General features: G+C 45.2%; 1 protein-coding gene across 6 annotated transcripts in view; it reads left to right on the forward strand.

Moving 5' to 3' along the window:
• Positions 1–1,115: 1,115 nt before the first annotated feature.
• The window catches only part of ANKRD24 (ankyrin repeat domain 24), a 49,823-nt gene continuing 31,228 nt past the window's right edge, over positions 1,116–19,710 (forward strand). Inside the window, exons 1-8 of one of the 6 annotated variants that reach the window (XM_039319037.1) lie at positions 1,116–1,335; positions 2,194–2,258; positions 6,597–6,654; positions 8,253–8,323; positions 10,536–10,642; positions 13,125–13,312; positions 17,033–17,061; positions 18,326–18,427. In XM_039319037.1, coding sequence (XP_039174971.1) covers positions 1,131–1,335; positions 2,194–2,258; positions 6,597–6,654; positions 8,253–8,323; positions 10,536–10,642; positions 13,125–13,312; positions 17,033–17,061; positions 18,326–18,427 — 825 coding nt within the window. In that variant the 5' untranslated portion in view covers positions 1,116–1,130. Of the gene's footprint in view, positions 1,336–2,193; positions 2,259–6,128; positions 6,655–7,446; positions 8,324–10,535; positions 10,643–13,124; positions 13,313–17,032; positions 17,062–18,325; positions 18,428–19,710 lie in introns of those variants that run through there. The other 5 variants (XM_039319038.1, XM_039319040.1, XM_039319041.1 and 2 more) reach the window with 5 other exon arrangements.

Here is a 19,710-nt window from a genome sequence, read left to right on the forward strand (position 1 = left end):
CTCCTCCCCTCCTCTCCCCTCCCCTCCCCTCCTCCTCTCCTCTCCTCCCCTCCTCTCCCCTCCCCTCCCCTCTCTCCTCTCCTCCTCTCCCCTTCCCTTCCCTCCCCTTCCCTCCCCTCCCTTTCCCTCCTTTCCCTCCTTTCCTTTCCTTCCCTTCCCTTTCCTTTCCTTTCTCCTCTCTCCCTCTCTCCTCCACCTCCCAGCCCTTTCTGACTTCTTGCTCTAGCCTCCGGGTGGTCTCCCATCCAAATAATAGTCCTGCTTAGTTTGGGGGCCTGCAGAGGGTCAGCCGAGGCCCGCTCCCTGCTGTGAAGCCAGGTTGGCTAAGCCTGGATGAATGGCAGTTCCTCCCCCTTGGGTCTCCAAATAGGGTTTACCTGGCTGTAGAGAGGGGCAGTTCCTGCTCACCTGCGGATCTCCGTCACCTGGGCCCTGCCCCGACTTTCCCACTGAGTCCAGGACTCTAGACAGGGGTGACACCCCCAAGGTTGCCCATCCCTGCTTTCTCCTGTAGGCCCCCGGGTGTACGAATAGTCCTCGACTTAACAACCATTTCTTTAGTGACCGCTCAAAGTTACAACGCTGGAAAAAAGGGATTTATGACCGGTTTTTGCACTTGTGACCCCTCGCAGCGCCCCCACGATCAAAATTCAAACACCTGGCAACTGCTTCCTATATATTTTATTTATTTATTTATGAGACTTATATACCGCTTTAAGTGCAAGCACTCTCTAAGCGGTGCACACCAGTAAGCAATGTATATGTATATATATTACATTGCCCCCAACCATCTGGGTCCTTATTTTACCTACCCCGGAAGGATGGAAAGCTGAGTCAACCTTGAGCCGGTGAGATTTGAACCGCTGACCCGCTGAACACAGTCAGCTAAAGTGGCCTGCAGGACTGCACTCTAACTGCTGCGCCACCTCGGCTCATATGACGGCCGTGGCATCCCCGTGTGTGTGTGTGTGTGTGTCACGCGATGCCCTTTTGCGACCGTCTAACAAGCGAAGCCGATGGGGGAGCCAGTTTCACTTAGCAGCCGCGCGACGCATTTAACGACCGCAGCGATTCGCTTAACAACCGTGGCCGCAAAGGTTTGTTAAGATGGGGCAAAAGTCGCTTAACCAATGTCACGCTTAGCAACAGGAACGTTGGGCTCCCCTGTGGTCGTAAGTCGAGGACTGCCCTCATGGGGTCCCCCCTGGCTATCGCCGGTCCCCAGGAGTTCATTTTCCTCTTGCAGCTTTCACCTGTGTGCCACGAAGGGAAACGTGGGCTGCTTGGAGGTGATGCTGGCCCACGGGGCGGACGCTCTGACCACCGACGGTTCAGGTGAGATGACCTCCACGGCCCCTTCCAACTTCGTATTCTGTTCTGTTCTGTTGTTCTGTTCTGTTCCGTTCCGTTCCATTCCATTCCATTCCATTCCATATATTCTATTCTATTCTATTCTATTCTATTCTATTCTATTCTATTCTATTCTATTCTATTCTATTCTACATTCTACATTCTACATTTTACATTCTACATCCTATCCTATCCTATCTTATTATATTCCATTCCATTCCATTTTCTATTCCATTCCATTTTCTATTCCATTCCATTTTCTATCCTATCCTATCCTATCCTATCCTATCCTATCCTATCCTATCCTATCCTATCCTATCCTATATCCTATATCCTATATCCTATATCCTATATTCTATATCCTAGCCTATCCTATCTTATTCTATTCTATTCTATTCTATTCTATTCTATTCTATTCTATTCTATTCTATTCTATTCTATTCTATTCTATTCTATATTCTATATTCTATATTCTACATCCTATCCTATCCTATCTTATTCTATTCCATTCCATTTTCTATCCTATCCTATCCTATCCTGTCCTGTCCTGTCCTGTCCTATTCTATATTCTATATTCTATATTCTATATTCTATATTCTATATTCTATATTCTATATTCTATATTCTATATTCTATATTCTATATTCTATATTCTATATCCTATCCTATCTTATTCTATTCTATTCTATTCCATTCCATTCCATTCCATTTTCTATTCTATTCTATTCTATTCTATTCTATTCTATTCTATTCTATTCTATTCTATTCTATTCTATTCTATTCTATTCTATTCTATTCTATTCTATTCTAATGTTTTTCCTGTTCTGATGTTCTCCACCGTAGGTCATACCGCATTGCATCTCTCGGCAAAACACGGCCATCCCCAGTGTGTCAGCAAGCTGTTGCAGGTAAGAGATGGATGCGCAAAGGCTCCATAGATGGCACCGGGGGTCTTCAGAGGGCATGGCATGTATCAGAAGGGACGTGGCTCCAGTTGTGTGGCTGCTATCTTGAATTTCTCTCGACTTCTTCTCCTTGGGGCTTTGGAAGCTCCTTGTTATTGATAGGTTAGATCACCTTAAGACTTGTGGACTTTAACTCCCAGAATTCCCTAGCTGAGAATTACCTATACAAGTAGTCCTCGATTTACAACAGTTCATTTAGTGACCCTTTGAAGTTACAACGGCACTGAAAAAAATGTGACTTATGACCATTTCTCACTTATGACCATTGCAGCAAATCCATGATCACGTGGTCAAAATTCAGACACTTGACAACTGACTCATAATTGTGACGTTTGCAGTGTTCCTGTGTGTGTGTGTGTGTGTGTGTGTGTGTGTGTGTGTGTGTGTGACGTGTCCCCTTTTGTGACCTGACAAGCCAACTCAATGGGAAAGCGAGATTCCCTTCACTTCACTTAACAGGTGCAGGGATCCACTTAACAACGGTGGCAAGAGAGTTTGTTAGATGGGGCAAAATTCACTTAACAACTGTTTGGCTTAGCAACGGAAATTTGGGATGCAGTTGTGGCCGTATGTTGAGGACTACCTGTATTCTTGGTTTAACTAAAAACATCCTGGACTTGGGCTTGTAGACAGTGCTCGAATTATGACCAGTCACATAGCAACTGTTACAGTTACAAAAGACCTCCTAGGCCAGGGATAGGCAATGGCTCTTTTTTGACTCGTGGACTTCAACTCCCAGAATTCCTGGGGCAGCATGGCTCATCTTGGAAACCTCTCCCTTTCCCCTCAGCATGGCTGGCTCAGGAATTCTGGGAGTTGAAGTCCACCAGTCATAAAAGAGCCAAGGTGGCCTACCCCTGGTCTGTCTGTCTGTCTGTCTGTCTGTCTGTCTATCTATCTATCTATCTATCTATCTATCTATCTATCTATCTATCTATCTATCTATCTATCTATCTATCTATCTATCTATCTATCTATCTATCTATCTATCATCTAGGTTGGAGTAGGCAACCTTGACTCTTTTATGAGTCCTGGACTTTAACTCCCAGAATTCCTGAGCCAGCATGGCTCAGCTTGGAAACCTCTCCATTTCTCCAAAGAAACGCTGGCTGAGGAATTCTGGGAGTTGAAGTCCACGAGTCATAAAAGAGCCAAGGTGGCCTGCCCCTGGTCTAGGTCTGTCTGTCTGTCTGTCTGTCTGTCTGTCTATCTATCTATCTATCTATCTATCTATCTATCTATCTATCTATCATCTAGGTCAGGGGTAGGCCACCTTGGCTCTTTTATGACTCGTGGACTTCAACTCCAGAATTCCTGAGCCAGCATGGCTCAGCTTGGAAAACCTCTCCCTTTCCCCTCAGCATGGCTGGCTCAGGAATTCTGGGAGTTGAGTTGAAGTCCACGAGTCATAAAAGAGCCCCTGTCCTAGGATGTACTTATGTCCATGGAGATTCACAGTCATCTAGGTCATAGTTGTCCCAAAGGTGTTTTTCAACTGGACTTCTTTGTTTTTCTTTGAAGACGTTCTGCTTCTCCTCCCAGAAGCTTCCTCAGCTCTGACTGGATGGTGGGGAAGGGAAGGATTTATACTCCTTGCAGACAGCCGCTCATTTGCATCCTTTTAGAGAGTCGTTGAGGCCACTTGGATGTTTGTGTCCACAAAGACTCCTCCCCAACAGCCTGTGCCTGTCTTCCACAGTGAAGGGACCCAGGGCAGAAGACATCCTGCAGCCAAGAAAGCTCCACACCCATTTGCACCACTCAGGTGACCCTGAGGACACAGGTAAGCCTCCAGGTGGCCTGAGCGACTCTCCAAAAGGATGCAAATGACCAGCTGTCTGCAAGGAGTATAAATCCTTCCCTTCCCCACCATCCAGTCAAAGCTGAAGAAGCTTCTTGGATGAGAAGCGAAATGTCTTCAAAGAAAAAACAAGAGTCCAGTTGAAAAAGCACTTTTGGGACATACTTACAACATGGTTTCAAAGTTCTGACAGCTACTGCTTTTCTGAAGGTTGCGTCCCATTTTGGATGCTCAGCAACCGACCCACATTCATGATCGTTTGCCGTGTCATACGGTCACATGACTGCCTTTTACGATGGTTTTCTGGTTTTCGGCAAAACCAGCCCATAGCGAACCATTGGCTCGCTTAACGACGGTCACATTCACTTAACGGCTGCAGTAAAAAAAGGTCTAAAATTTTTGCAGTCACCCACGGGCGACCTGATTTACAACCGTCACGACTCACAACTCTGATGGGTAGGATCCATTACCGGTTGTAATTCGAGGACTACTTGTATTGCTTGCCCACCACGTGGATTCATCCATGCAAGTATTTTAGGCAGGATTTCATGTTGGGTTTTTTCCAGGATGTCTTTTATTTTTTTAAAAAAACTTTGTCTGATTTGCTATTTTCCGGGACGTCTTTTAATTTTTTTAAAAAAACTTTAAAACTTATTCTACGTGCCTCTCTGTGTCCTTTGCAGTAATCTGCCCTGTGTTTGAATAAATCACCAGATTTATTGCAGAAAATGTTTTGAAGAAATTGGCAAGAAGAGGATTGTAATCGGTTGCCAATAGCTTGGCTGCTTTCAAAAAGTGGAAGAAGGATTGGCAGGAATTTAAAAAAATGATGTAAAAGAAGAATGGAATGGAATGGAATGGAATGGAATATGGAATAAATAGAATAGAATAGAAATAGGAATGGAAGAATAGAATGGAATGGAATGGAATGGAATATGGAATGGAATGGAATGGAATGGAATAGAATAGAATAGAATAGAATAGAATAGAATATGGAATAGAATAGAATATGGAATAAATAGAATAGAATAGACTGGAATGGAATAGAATATGGAATAGAAATAGCATAGCATTGCATAGCATAGCATAGCATAGCATAGAATAGAATATGGAATAAATAGAATAGAATAGATTGGAATGGAATGGAATAGAATAGAATAGAATAGAATAGAATATGGAATAAATAGAATAGAATAGACTGGATGGAATAGCATAGCATAGCATAGCATAACATAGCATAGAATAGAACAGAATATGGAATAAATAGAATAGAATAGATTGGAATGGAATGGAATAGAATAGAATAGAATAGAATATGGAATAAATAGAATAGAATAGACTGGATGGAATAGCATAGCATAGCATAGCATAACATAGCATAGAATAGAACAGAATATGGAATAAATAGAATAGAACAGAATAGAATATGGAATAGAATAGAATAGAATAGAATATGGAATAAATAGAATAGAATAGAATAGAATAGAATAGAATAGAATAGAATAGAATAGAATAGAATAGAATAGAATAGACTGGAATGGAATGGAATGGAATAGAATATGGAATAGCATAGCATAGCATAGCATAGCATAGCATAGCATAGCATAGCATAGCATAGCATAGAATATGGAATAGAATAGAATAGAATATGGAATAAATAGAATAGAATAGAATAGAATAGAATAGAATATGGAATAGCATAGCATAGCATAGCATAGCATAGCATAGCATAGCATAGAATATGGAATAGAATAGAATAGAATATGGAATAAATAGAATAGAATAGAATAGAATAGAATAGAATATGGAATAGCATAGCATAGCATAGCATAGCATAGCATAGCATAGCATAGCATAGCATAGCATAGAATAGAATAGAATAGAATAGAATAGAATATAAGAGAGTTGGGACCTTGAAGGTCTTCTAGCCAGCCCCACACTCAAGCAGGAGAACTATACTGTCTCAGACAAGTGGCTGTCCAGTCTCTTCTTAAAAACCTCCATTGATGGAGCGCCCACGATTTCTGGAGGCAAGCTGTTCCACTCGTTAATTCTCCTCACTGTTAGGAAGTTTTTCCTTAGTTTAAGTTTACGTTCAAGTTCAAGTTTAAGTTTAAGTTTAAGAAGATTGAAGACTCTTTGGTGGAATGGCTGGAGAATTAAATTATGGATAAAGTGGAAGTTTTGGAAAGCAAGGCACAAGTGATAAACAGAGAGATGGAGAAGCATTTGGCGTTACTGGGGAGAACTAAGAGAAAGATGACTTTATTTAAGATTTAGAGCAATTCCAGAAGGCCATGGAGAAGATAGGAGAAAAAAGGTGATGAAATCTGACTAATTTCCTGGACTGGGAGGAAGGTAACACTGAGATTTTTGCAAACGTCTCTTATTCTGATCAGGGTTACTCCCAAATAAACAAACGTCAGAATCCAACTTGCATTGCATCTTTTGACACTACGTTTTTCTCTCTCGCTTCTAAGTCTTCCTGCCCCGTTGATGTAGCCGATAGCCAGGGAAGGACGGCAATCCACCATGCAGGTAAGCTCTCCACACTCTTTCTAGAGTCTCACCCTCTTTTTTGTATCATGATGACCCAAACTGGACACACTATTCCAAGTGTGGCCTCACCAATGCAGTATAATGTACAGAGTAGAATAACAAGAGTTGGAAGGGACCTTGGAGGTCATCTAGTCCAACCCCCTGCTCAGGCAGGAAACCCTATCCCATTTCGGACAAATGGCTGTCCAGTCTCTTCTTAAAAACTTCCAGTGTTGGAGCATTTACTGCTTCTGGAGGCAGGTTGTTCCACTGATTAATTGTTCTCACTGTCAGGAAGTTTCTCCTTAGTTCTAGGTTGCTTCTCTCCTTGATTATTTTCCATCCGCTGCTTCTTGTCCTGCCTTCAGGTGCTTTGGAGGACAGCTTGACTCCCTTTTCTTTGGGGCAGCCCCTGAGATACTGGAAGACTGCTATAATGTCCCCCCTGGTCCTTCTCTTCATTAAACTAGACCAGGGGTAGGCAACCTTGGCTCTTTTATGACTCGTGGACTTCAACTCCCAGAATTCCTGAGCCAGCAGTCCACGAGTCATAAAAGAGCCAAGGTTGCCTACCCCTGAACTAGACATACCCAATTCCAGCAATATGTTTTACCATCCAGTCCCCCAATCCTCTTTGTTGCTCTTCTCTGCATTCTTTCTAAAGTCTCAACATCTTTTTTCTATCGTGGTGACCAAAACTGGATGCAGAATTCCAAGTGTGGCCTTACCAAGGCATTGTAAAGTGGTATTAATACTTCACATGATCTTGATTCTATCCCTCTGTTAATGCAGCCTAGCACTATGTTGGCCTTTCTGGCAGCTGCACACACGGCTGGCTCACATCTAAGTGACTGTCACTTGGAATTGTTTAGGCCTGGAAGTTGCATCCTTCCCCTTGAAGTTTAAAACCCACGGCACAGGTAGTCCTCCACTTACAACCGTTCATTTAATGACCGTTCACAGTTACAACAGTGCTGAAAGAAGTGACCTACAACTGTTTTTCAGACTTACGACCGTTGCAGCATCCCCCATGATCACGCGATCAAAATTCAGACGCATGGCACCCGACTCGTATTTATGACGGCTGCGGAGTCCCAGGGGGGAGGGTCCCGTGATCCCCTTCTGCGACCTTCCGACAACCAAAGTCAATGGGGGGGGGAGCAAGATTCATTTAATAACCGGTTTACTAACAGAATAACTGCAGTCATTCACTGAACGCGTTTTGGCAAGAAAGGTTGTAAAGTGGGACAAAATGCGCTTCACAAATGCCTCGCTGAGCGGCATAAAATTGGGGCTCCGTTGCGGCCGTAAGTACGTTGCACCCCATTCTCAAGAGAACAGGAAATTGTCAATTGCAGGTACCGTATTTTCCGGCGTATAAGACGACTTTCTAAACCATGCAAATCTTCTCCGAAGTCGGGGATCGTCTTATACGCCGAGTCGTCTTCAACGCTGGAAAATACAGTAAATCTTACAAAAGGATCCCAACGATTGTCAATGAAGCTGCATGGATTCTCATTTGGTTTGTCTTGCAGTGAAAGACCGTTCCTGTTAAGAAAGTGTCTCTTTTGCCCTCTTTTTATTTTTCATCTTTCCAGCCATCCATGGTTCTATCTCTTGTTTGGAAATTCTTTGTGACTTCAAGGCATCCTTGAACACCAAGGATCAGGTAAGAGTCTGCCCGACCTCCATCCTGGCCCGTTCGGGGTCAGGTTGACCCCTTTCTAGCGTCCCTTCATTTTTCCTTCTTTTGTTCTCCCAACCGGATGGAAGGATTGACTTACCGTATTTTCCGGTGTATAAGACGACTTTCTAAAGCGTGGAAATCGGCGGCGAAGTTGGGGGTCGTCTTATACGCCGAGTCGTTTTATACGCCAGAAATCATGGTAGTTTCCGGTGGATAAGACGACTTTCTAGGCATGGAAATCGACGCCAAAGTCGGGGGCCGTCTTATATGCCGGGTCATAGGCCGGAAAATACGGTAACTCCCTAGGCCTGCAAGCAGGCTGTGATTCTGATTGGCCCCTGAAAGGCTATCGAAAGGGTGTTGTCAATGCTGCTAACCTCGAATGTTCTTGCTTTGACAACATGTGGAGATGCAGCCATTTCTCTTAATTTGGGTGTTTCTCTTAGAGTTAGAATTAGATGATACTAGGGGAGGGGGGAGGAGGAAGAACGTGGATGGGACTTAGTGAGACATAACAAGACCGTAGTAGTGTGTGATTCAAGGTTGTTTGGAACAAGAGATGAAAAGAAGTGGCGGGTTGGAGAACTGGAGGGAAGGCCCGCATTTCAAGCGAATTGGGGAATGTAATTTAGGACTACAAATCGGAGGAGGGAATGGTGCTTTGATACTATGGGCTCAGGGGAGGGGAATCCAGATTTTTGGCTTTGACCGTGTCCATGCCGATGCCATGCCACTCGAATAAAGATTCTTTAAGGTAAACAGTGCCTCGAAGTTCTTTTGAAGAGTTTCGTCAGTCAGAACCATGACAGGTGTGTAATTTGTAAAAAAAAATAACATTTCCTCCTTCTCCCATCCTCCTCCTCCTCCTCCTCCTGTTTTCTCTTATCCTTTTCTTCTCCTTTGTCTTTCTTCTCTTTTCTCTCTTTTTCGTCCTGCTCCTCTTCCATTTCCTCCTCCTCCTGTTTCCTCCTTCTTTTCTTTCCTCTTCTCCTTCCCACTTCTCCTTCTGTATCACTCTTTCTCCTCCTCCTCCTCCTCTTCCTCCTCCTCCTCCTCCTCCTCCTCCTCCTCCTCCTCCTCCATAGCCTCCTGTTTTCTCTTATCCCTTGCTTTCCTCTCTTCTTCTCTTTGTCTTTTTTCTCCTCCTCTTCCATTTCCTCCTTCTTCTCTTCCTTCTTCTCCTCCTCCTGTTTCCTTTTCTCCTTTCCTCTTCTCTTTTTTGGCCTTCTTCTCCTTCCTCCTGTTTCCTCTTCTTCTCTTTCGTCTTCTCTTCCCCACTCCATATCCTCCTGTTTTCTCTCATCCTTTACTTTCCTCTCCTCTTTGTTTTTTCTCTCCTTTTCCTCCTCATCTTCTATTTCTTCCTCCTTCACCTCCTCCTGTTTCCTTTTCTCCTTCTCCAGTGGCAATAACCGGCCGATAACCAGCCCCTTCAGGTGGAGGAAGGAGACCGTCTTTCCCTCCTCCTCCTCCTCCTTCTCCTCCTCCTCCTCCTCCTCCTCCGCCTTCTCCATACTCTCCTGTTTTCTCTCATCTACTTTCCTCTCCTTCTCTTCTTCTCTGTCTTCTTTTCTCCTTTTCCTCCTCCTCCTCGTCTTCCATTTCCTCCTCCTTCTGCTCCTTCACCTCCTCCCATTTCTTTTTCTCCTCCTCCTCCTCCTGTTTCCTCTTCTCGTTCTTCTTTCCTCTTCTCCTCTTTCTCTCCTCCTCCTCCTCCTCCTCCTCCTCCTCCTCCTCCTCCTCCTCCTCCTCCTCCTCCTCCTCCTCCTCCATACCCTCCTGTTTTATCTCATCCTTTACTGTCCTCTCCTTCTCTTCTCTCTCTTTTTCTCTCTCCTTTTCCTCCTCCTCATCTTCCATTTCCTCCTCCACTTCCTCCCGTTTCCTTTTCCCCTTCTCCTTCCTTCCTCTTCTCCTTTCCTTCTCTTTCCTCCTTTTCCTCTTCTCCTTCTTCTCTTTTCTCCTTCTCCACCTTCCTCCTCCTCCTGTCCTGCCTCCCATAAGCAGCCCCTTCTGTCTTCTTTTCTCTCCTTTTCCTCCTCCTCCTCGTCTTCCATTTCCTCCTCCTTCTCCTCCTTCACCTCCTCCCGTTTCCGAGTGGATGCTTCCCACCCAGTGGCGACGAACGTGCTATGATGAAGGTGCAGATGTTTTTAACTGACCGGGCATTGTGTTCCCTGCTTTCTCCTGCCAGGATGGGGCGACCCCTCTCATGCTGGCCGCCAGGATGAACCACTCGGAGCTCTGCCACTACTTACTACACCGCGGAGCTGCCGTTAACGCCAGAGACCAGAAAGGCCGGTGAGGAAACTGGGGGGGGGGAGGCCGGGTGATTTGTCTCTCTCGTTCCATGTGACACGATGCTCCAACCTCGTTACGACTTACAACAGTTCGTTTACTGACCGTTTGGGAGTTACGACACCTGTGAAAAAAAGGGACTTAGGGCCGTTTTTCACACTTACGACCGTTGCAGCATCCCCCCCACGGTCCTGGGATAATTCGGACGCTGGGCAACTGACTCGTAATTACGACGGTGGCCATGTCCCTAGGAGTCACGTGACCCCCTGTTGCAACCTTCTGACAATTAAAGTCCCTCGCCAAGCCTCTGAATTTCGATCACGTGACCATGGAGATGCTGCAACAACGGTCGTAAGTGTGAAAAACGGTCCTCAGTCACTTTTTCCAGTGCCGTTGTAACTCCGAATGGTCACTAAATGAACGGTCGTAAGTTGAGGACTGCCTGTACTGATTTACAGTATTGTATTGATATCCATTGCAACTGTGAGATTCTATACAGTTCATACAATAACCGGATGGGTATTATGCACGTACTAACTGGATAAATGCAGTGGTGGGATTCAGCCAGTTCGCACCAGTTCGGCAGAACCGGTAGCTAATTTTTTGTGGCCCAGGCCCAGAATAGACTTCCGGAAGCGGCATCCACACAGAGAACCGGTTGTTCACTTATTTGAATCCCACCACTGCCTCCCTCTCTCCCCCTCTCTCTCTCTCCCTCCCTTCTTTTCCTCTTTCTGTCCTTCCTTCCCCATCAAATATCTTCCTTCCTTCCCCTCCCTCCCTCCCTCCTTCCCCTTCCTTCCTTCCTTCCTTCCTTTTCCTCCCTCCCTCCCTCCTTCCCTTTTTTTCCTTCCCCTCCCTCCCTCCTTCCCCTTCCTTCCTTTTCCTCCCTCCCTCCTTCCCTTTCCTTCCTTCCTTCCTTCCTTCCTTCCCCTCTCTCCTTCCCTCCTTCCCTTTCCTTCCTTCCTTCCTTTTCCTCCCTCCCTCCCTCCCTCCCTCCTTCCCTTTTCTTCCTTCCTTCCATCCTTCCATCCTTCCTTCCTTCCTTCCTTCCTTCCTTCCTTCCTTCCTTCCTTTTCCTCCCTCCCTCCCTCCTTCCCTTTTCTTCCTTCCCCTCCCTCCCTCCTTCCCCTTCCTTCCTTTTCCTCCCTCCCTCCCTCCCTCCTTCCCTTTCCTTCCTTCCTTCCTTCCTTCCTTCCTTCCTTCCTTCTTCCTTCCTTCCTTCCTTTCCTTCCTTCCTTCCTCCTCCTTCCTCTCTCTTCCCTCCTTCCCCTTCCTTCCTTCCTTCCTTCCTTCCTTCCTTCCTTCCTTCCTTCCTTTTCCTCCCTCCCTCCCTCCTTCCCCTTCCTTCCTTCCTTTTCCTCCCTCCCTCCCTCCTTCCCTTTTCTTCCTTCCTCCCCTCCCTCCCTCCTCCTTCCCCTTCCTTCCTTCCTTCCCTTCCTTCCTTCCTTCCTTCCTTCCTTTTCCTCCCTCCCTCCCTCCTTCCCCTTCCTTCCTTCCTTCCTTCCTTCCTTCCTTCCCTCCTTCTGTCCTTCCTTCCTTTCTCATCAAATACTTTCCTTCCTCCAGTGGTGGGATTCAGCCAATTTGCACCACTTTGGCAGAACCGGTAGCTAATTTTTTGTGGCCCAGGCCCAGAACGGACATCCGGAAGCGGCATCCACACAGAGAACCGGTTGTTCCCCTATTTGAATCCCACCACTGGCTAAATGTCATCTTTTAAAAGAAGATTTTCCGGGGGGGGGGGGGTGTCGATGGCTGCAGTTTGTTTCTCGAATTGTCCAACTGGTCCATGCTGGGATGTCCAGCTTTGGAAACATCTCGAGATCCTCGGGCGACCTCGCTCTTCAGAAGCTGCAGGGAGCCCAGGATGAAATCCACACCCGAGGAGATAATAGGAGGAGGATGACAACTGTGGAGTCCTTGATGCTCTCTGAGCTTAGTGGTTTTCTTGCAGACATTTCATGACCCAACTAGGTAACATTATCAGTGCTAGAAGGGGGTGGGGATTGTAGAGAGGAGAGAAGAGGAGGAGGAGGAGGAGGAGGAGGAGGAGGAGGAGGAGGAGGAGGAGGAGGAGGAGGAGGAGGAAGAAGAAGAAAGCTGTGAGGTTCTTGGTGCTCTCTGAACTTGGTGGTTTTCTTGCAGACATTTCATGACCCAACTAGGTAACAATATCAGTGCTAGAAGGGGGTGGGGATTGTAGAGAAGAGAGAAGAGGAGGAGGAGGAGGAGGAGGAGGAGGAGGAGGAGGAGGAGGAGGAGGAGGAGGACAACTGTGGAGTCCTTGGCATTCTCTGAGCTTGGTGGTTTTCTTGCAGACATTTCATGACCCAACTAGGTAACAAACTGGACAGTCTCAAAAAGTTTTCAAAGTATCCAAGGTCCCCATTTGACTAACACTTGGTAGTATTTTGAGAGTTACTTCTGTAATATTAATCTCGAGGTCCTCTCCTCGAAGTGACGGTGCCTCTCTTTGCTTTAGAACAGCCCTGATGGTGGCATGTGAGAACGGCAGTGTGGAGACAGTTGAGGCGCTTATCCACGGGGGGGCACGGGTCGGCCTCATCGATGCCACGGGCCGCGATGCCGCACACTACGGAGCTGCGATGGGCAATGCCCTCATTCAACATTATCTCCAAGAGGCTGCCCAACGCCACTCTTGGGCCAGCGGTAAGACCCCAGTTCTGCTTCCCTGAGGCTAGTCCTGTTGAAGGAAGAGGGTTTGCTGGCTTCCCCGGAGGAATTGGGACAGGGGCCTTCAAAGAGAAGTCTGGATTAGCCAGAAAGAAACTCACAATGTCATTCAGCTGGATTGGAGGTGGGCTTTCTCCCCTTGCGTTGACCCCGTGAAGGACTTTTTACATCCAAGGTCCTTGGTGCTCTCTGAGCTTGACTGTTTTCTTGCAGCCGTTATAGTACCCAGCTAGGTAACATCATTAGTGCACTGGGTGTTGTGAAACATCTGCAAGAAACCACCAAGTTCTATTGCTTTGGGAAAAAACTGTCTGCTCCGGTCAAAAGTTCTTCATCACTCGACCTTGGTAGATAAAGTCTCCCCGACAACTGACGGTTCACTTGCATTCCATAGCCTCTTCCTCCCGCTCTTAGGAATTCACCTCCCTCTTCCCATCACTGGCAAAGCTGCGAGGGAACGTGGTTGTAGGCAATTATGGAATCGAGTCAGGTTTGACATAGACAGTGATAGATAGATATTGTAGATAGACAGAAGATAGAGATAAGTAGACAGAGAGATAGATGATAGATAGATGACAATTAGCAATAGCATTTATATACCGCTTCACGGGGCTTTATAGCCCCTCTCTAAGCGGTTTACAGAGCCAGCATATTTGCCCTCAATAATCTGGGTCCTCCTTTACCAACCTCAGAAGGATGGAAGGCTGAGTCCACCTTGAGCCAGTCAGGGTCAAACTCCTGACAGTGAGCAGAGTCACCATGCAATACTGTATTCTAACAACTGCGTCACCAAAAGTCTAGACTAGAGTAGAATGGGATAGAAAGAATAGAATTAGAAATGAATTCAAAAGAATAGAATTGGAATTGGAATATGGAATAGAATGGAATGGAATATAGAATAGAATGGAATATAGAATAGAATAGAAAATAGAATAGAATAGAACAGAGAATAGAAAATAGAATATAGAATAGAATAGAAAATAGAATAGAATAGAACAGAAAATAGAATAGAAAATAGAATATAGATTAGAATAGAAAATAGAATAGAAAATAGAATAGAATAGAACAGAAAATAGAATAGAAAATAGAATACAGACTAGAATAGAAAATAGAATAGAAAATAGAATAGAATAGAAAATAGAATAGAATAGAAAATAGAATAGAAAATAGAATAGAAAATAGAATAGAAAATAGAATAGAAAATAGAATAGAAAGAATATAGAATAGAATAGAATATAGAATAGAATAGAAAATAGAAGAGAACAGAAAATAGAATAGAAAATAGAATATAGAATAGAATAGAAAATAGAATAGAATAGACAATAGAATAGAACAGAAAATAGAATAGAAAATAGAATAGAAAATAGAATATAGAATAGAATAGAAAATAGAATAGAAAATAGAATATAATAGAACAGAAAATAGAATAGAAAATAGAAAATAGAATAGAATAGAAAATAGAATAGAACAGAATAGAAAATAGAATAGAATAGAAAATAGAATAGAAAATAGAATAGAATAGAAAATAGAATAGAATAGAAAATAGAATAGAATAGAAAATAGAATAGAATAGAAAATAGAATAGAAAACAGAATATAGAATAGAATAGAATATAGAATAGAATATAGAATAGAATAGAACAGAAAATAGAATAGAAAATAGAATATAGAATAGAATAGAAAATAGAATAGAATAGACAATAGAATAGAACAGAAAATAGAATAGAAAATAGAATAGAAAATAGAATATAGAATAGAATAGAAAATAGAATAGAATAGGCACTTAGACTTATATAGCTCTTCACAGTCCTTTTCAGCCCTCTCTAAGCAGTTTACAGAGTCAGCCTATTTGCCTCCAATAATCTGGGTCCTCATTTTACCAACCTCGGAAGGACGGAAGGCTGAGTCCACCTTCAGCCCGTCAGGATCGAACTGCCAAAGTGCTGGCAGTCGGCACTCCGCAGAATTAGCCTGCAGTACTGCATCCTAACCACTGCGCCCCCAGGGCTCAGGCTCTGGGACACAGCCACTGTCCTGAATATGAGTCAGTTGCCAAGCGTCTGAATACTGACCATGGGGATGCTGCCACGGGCATTAAGTGTGAACAACGCTCCTAAGTCAGTGGTGGTGTAACTTTGAACGGTCACTAAATGAACTGTCGTAAGTCGGGGACTAGCTGTATTTTACTGGCTGGCGGTTTCTACTGTCAGGACTCTCTACCCCAGGGGTCTTCAAACTTGGCCCTTTGATGACTGGTGGACTTCAACTCCCAGAATTCCTCAGCCAGTTGAAGTCCACCAGTCATCAAAGGGCCATGTTTGAAGACCCCTGGTCTGGATCCAAGCCCGCAGTTTCATCAAAATGGCCGACTGAGGAATTCTGGGAGTTGAAGTCCACAAGACATCAAAGGGCCAAGTTTGAAGACCCCTGGTCTGGATCCAAGCCGGCAGTTTCATCAAAATGGCCGACTGAGGAATTCTGGGAGTTGAAGTCCACCAGTCATCAAAGGGCCAAGTTGGAAGAGCCCTGCTCTACCCCAACAGACCCTAAAGTCTCTTTATGATGTACTTATGATGCATGTTCGATTGTTTAAGGAATGGCTTCACAAAAGGCGATTTATGGCTTGTAAAGCACTTCGGGATGTCGTAAAATGTCACTGACCACATGACCACATTTTGGATGTTTGCCCTCCTGCTCACATTTACGACTGGTTGCATCCTCCCGCCATCATGTAACTGCGACAGATGACGTTTTTCTGGAAAATCGATTCAGACTTACGACCACATGGTTCGTTTCATGAACGCATTAAAAAAGGGTGGTAAAAGTCACCTGTGGGTACCTCGACTTACGACCGTCATGACTTAACGATTAAAATTCTGGTCTCAGTTATGGTTGCGGGTTGAGGACTAGCCTAGTGTCAAGTCCCTGCTTCTTTTTCTACCCTCTTAAGAGTGTGAGAGGACAAGAGCCTGCCTTGTCCAGGTCATCCCGGACTTACAACCGTTCGTTTAGTGACCGTTCTAAGTTACAACGGCATCGAAAAAAAGGGAGTGACGACCGTTTTTCAGATTAAACGGCTGTTGCAGCGTCCCCGTGGTCATGTGATTGAAATTCCAGACGCTGGGCGACCGACTCACGATTATGACAGTTGCAGCGTCCCCGGGGGGGGGTTTCAGGCGGTCCCCCTTTTGCGACCTTCTGACCAGCCAAACCGGATTCACTTAACAACCGCCTCGCTTAACAACTTCGGCCAAGACAGGCTGTAAAGTGGGGCACGACACGCTTAACGAGGGTCTCGTTGAGCCACGGAAATTGGGGTCGTAAGTCGAGGACTGCCCGTCTAGCAGTTCCACCTCGGTCTGTTGCCGTCTTCTCCTCGGCAAGCGGAAAACTAACCAGACCCTAACTAACCGGGTTTCTAGCCTCTCCCCCACCTGTAAACCAGCTGTCATCAAAGCCCTGGTATGTTCCTATCCAAAGTGGCATCGTGTCCGGAGACCCCCCTTGACAGACCTCCCAGCAATGAGGATGGGGGGGTCTCCATAAGCCCCTTCCCCTAGTTTAGGCATCCGGCTGTTTGGGGGCTGTTTCCCAGGGGCCCTGGGTCAACCCCCCCACCCCACCCCCCAAATTGGAGGCCTGCTTGCCAGCCGCTCTGACCTGAAATATCCCTTTGATGTTTTTGTCTTTTTTGCAGAGGAAGAGTCAGGCAACCTGTCTTCTCAGGTGATCTTTCCCACCCCCAAAGGGCTCCCGGGCGGCGGCAGCAGCTGGGAGGTCTTAATGCTCCTCCCCCCTTCCCCCTCCCTCCCTCCCTCTCTCCCCCTTTCCCTGGCCCCACGTCCTTTCCCTCCCTCCCTCCCTCCATTCTCTTTTTCCCTCTCTCCTTTCTCTTTCTCATTCCCTCTCTCCCTTCTCTTTCACCCTCCCTTCTTTCTCCTCTCGCCCTCCCTCCCCTCCCTTCATCCTCCCCCTCTTCCTCTCTCCCTTCTCTTTCTCCCTCTCCTTTCTCCCCCTCCCTCCATTCTCTTTTTCCCTCTCTCCCTTCTCTTTCTCCTCTCTCCCTCCCCTCCCTTTGTCCCCTCCCCTCCCTCTCTCCCTTCTCTCCCTCCCTCCTTTCTTTCTCCCTCCCCTTTCTCCCCTCCCTTCCTCTTTCTCTCCCTCCATTCTCTTTTTCCCTCTCTCCTTTTTCTTTCTCATTCCCTCTTTCACCCTTCCTTCTTTCTCCTCTCGTCATCCCTCCCCTCCCTTCCCCCCCTACCCTCCCTCTCTCCCTTCTCTCCCTCCCTCCCTCCTCTTTCTCCCCATCCTTCCCTCCCTTCTCTCCCTCCCTCCCTTCTTTCTCCTCTCTCCCTCCCTCCCTTCTCTCCTTCCCTCCCTCCTTTCTCCCCATCCTTCCCTCCCTTCTCTTTCTCCTTCCCCTTTCTCCCCCTCCCTCCGTCTTTTCCTCCCTCCATTCTCTTTTTCCCTCTCTCCTTTCTCTTTCTCATTCCCTCTTTCACCCTCCCTTCTTTCTCCTCTCGCCATCCCTCCCCTCCCTTCTCCCCCTCCTCTCCCTCTCTCCCTTCTCTCCCTCCTCTTTCTCCCCATCCCTCCCTCCCTTCTCTTTCTCCCTTCTTTCTCCATTCTCCATCCCTCTCCTCCATTCATCCTCCCCTCTTCCCTCCCTCTCTCCCTTCTCTTTTCCCTCCCCTCCCTCTCTCCCTCCCTTCCTCGCCCCCTCTCTCCCTTCTTCCTTCTTTCTCCCTCCCACCCTTCTCTTTCTTCTCTCTCCATCCCTCCCCTCCCTTTGTCCCTCCTCTTCTTCCCCCCCTCTCCCTTCCCTCTTCCCCATTGCTCTCTCCCTCCCTTCTTCGCTCTTTTTTTCCCTTCTCTTCCTTCCTCCCCTCCCCTTCTCTTTCCCCCTTCCCCCTCCCTCCCTTTTCCCTCCCTCCCTCCCTCCTTTTTCTCCCCTCTTCCTCTCCGCCCTCCTGCTTCTCTCCGTCCTCAGGCGTCTTCCTCCCGACAGTCTCTCTGCAAGGAGAAGAGCAACAGTCCAAGGAAGCGGAAGGCACCCCCACCCCCACCACCGCCCAGCGGGAACCCCAGCCAGGTAGGAGGCCGATGGGCTCCTGTGCCCAGATTGTCCATTAGAGAAAGAGACGGGGAGCCCCCCTGTGCCTGGGGCTGAAAAGGCCCCATTCTGGCATGGGGAGTGGGGGGAGGGGCCTGACTGGGATATCCAGGGCTCTTGGCTCAACTACAAAGTGGGAAACCATTCTGGAAGGTGGAAATGGTATAGGGGTTGGACTAGAAGACCTCCAAGGTCCCTTCCAACTCTTCTATTCTATTCTATTCTGTTCTGTTCTGTTCTGTTCTGTTCTGTTCTGTTCTATTCTATTCTGTTCTGTTCTGTTCTGTTCTGTTCTGTTCTATTCTATTCTATTCTATTCTATTCTATTCTATTCTGTTCTATTCTATTCTGTTCTTTTCCAATTCTATTCCATTCCACTCCACTCCACTCCATTCTATTCTATTCTATTCCTTTTTCTATTCTATTCTCGATAAAGATTCTATTCTATTCTATTCTATTCTATTCTATTCTATTCTATTCTATTCTATTCTATTCTATTCTATTCTATTCTATTCCTTATTCCTTATTCTATTCTATTCTATTCCTTATTCCTTATTCTATTCTATTCTATTCTATTCTATTTCATTCTATTCTCAATAAAGATTCTATTCTATTCTATTCTATTCTATTCTATTCTATTCTATTCTATTCTATTCTATTCTATTCTATTCCATTCCATTCCATTCCATTCCATTCCACTCCACTCCACTCCACTCCATTCTATTCTATTCCTTTTTCTATTTTATTCCTTTTTCTATTCTATTCTCGATAAAGATTCTATTCTATTCTATTCTATTCTATTCTATTCTATATACTATTCTATTCCTTATTCCTTATTCTATTCTATTCTATTCTATTCTATTCTATTCTATTCTATTCTATTCTAGTCTATTTCATTCTATTCTCAATAAAGATTCTATTCTATTCTATTCTATTCTATTCTATTCTATTCTATTCTATTCTATTCTATTCTATTCTATTCTATTCCATTCCATTCCACTCCACTCCACTCCACTCCATTCTATTCTATTCTATTCCTTTTTCTATTTTATTCCTTTTTCTATTCTATTCTCGATAAAGATTCTATTCTATTCTATTCTATTCTATTCTCAATAAAGATTCTATTCTATTCTATTCTATTCTATTCTATTCTATTCTATTCTATTCTCAATAAAGATTCTATTCTATTCTATTCTATTCTATTCTATTCTATTCTATTCTCAATAAAGATTCTATTCTATTCTATTCTATTCTATTCTATT

The sequence above is a fragment of the Crotalus tigris genome, unplaced genomic scaffold (assembly GCF_016545835.1).
Source record: "Crotalus tigris isolate CLP2741 ecotype Arizona unplaced genomic scaffold, ASM1654583v1 scf7180000021954.94103, whole genome shotgun sequence".
NCBI lineage: Eukaryota > Metazoa > Chordata > Lepidosauria > Squamata > Viperidae > Crotalus > Crotalus tigris.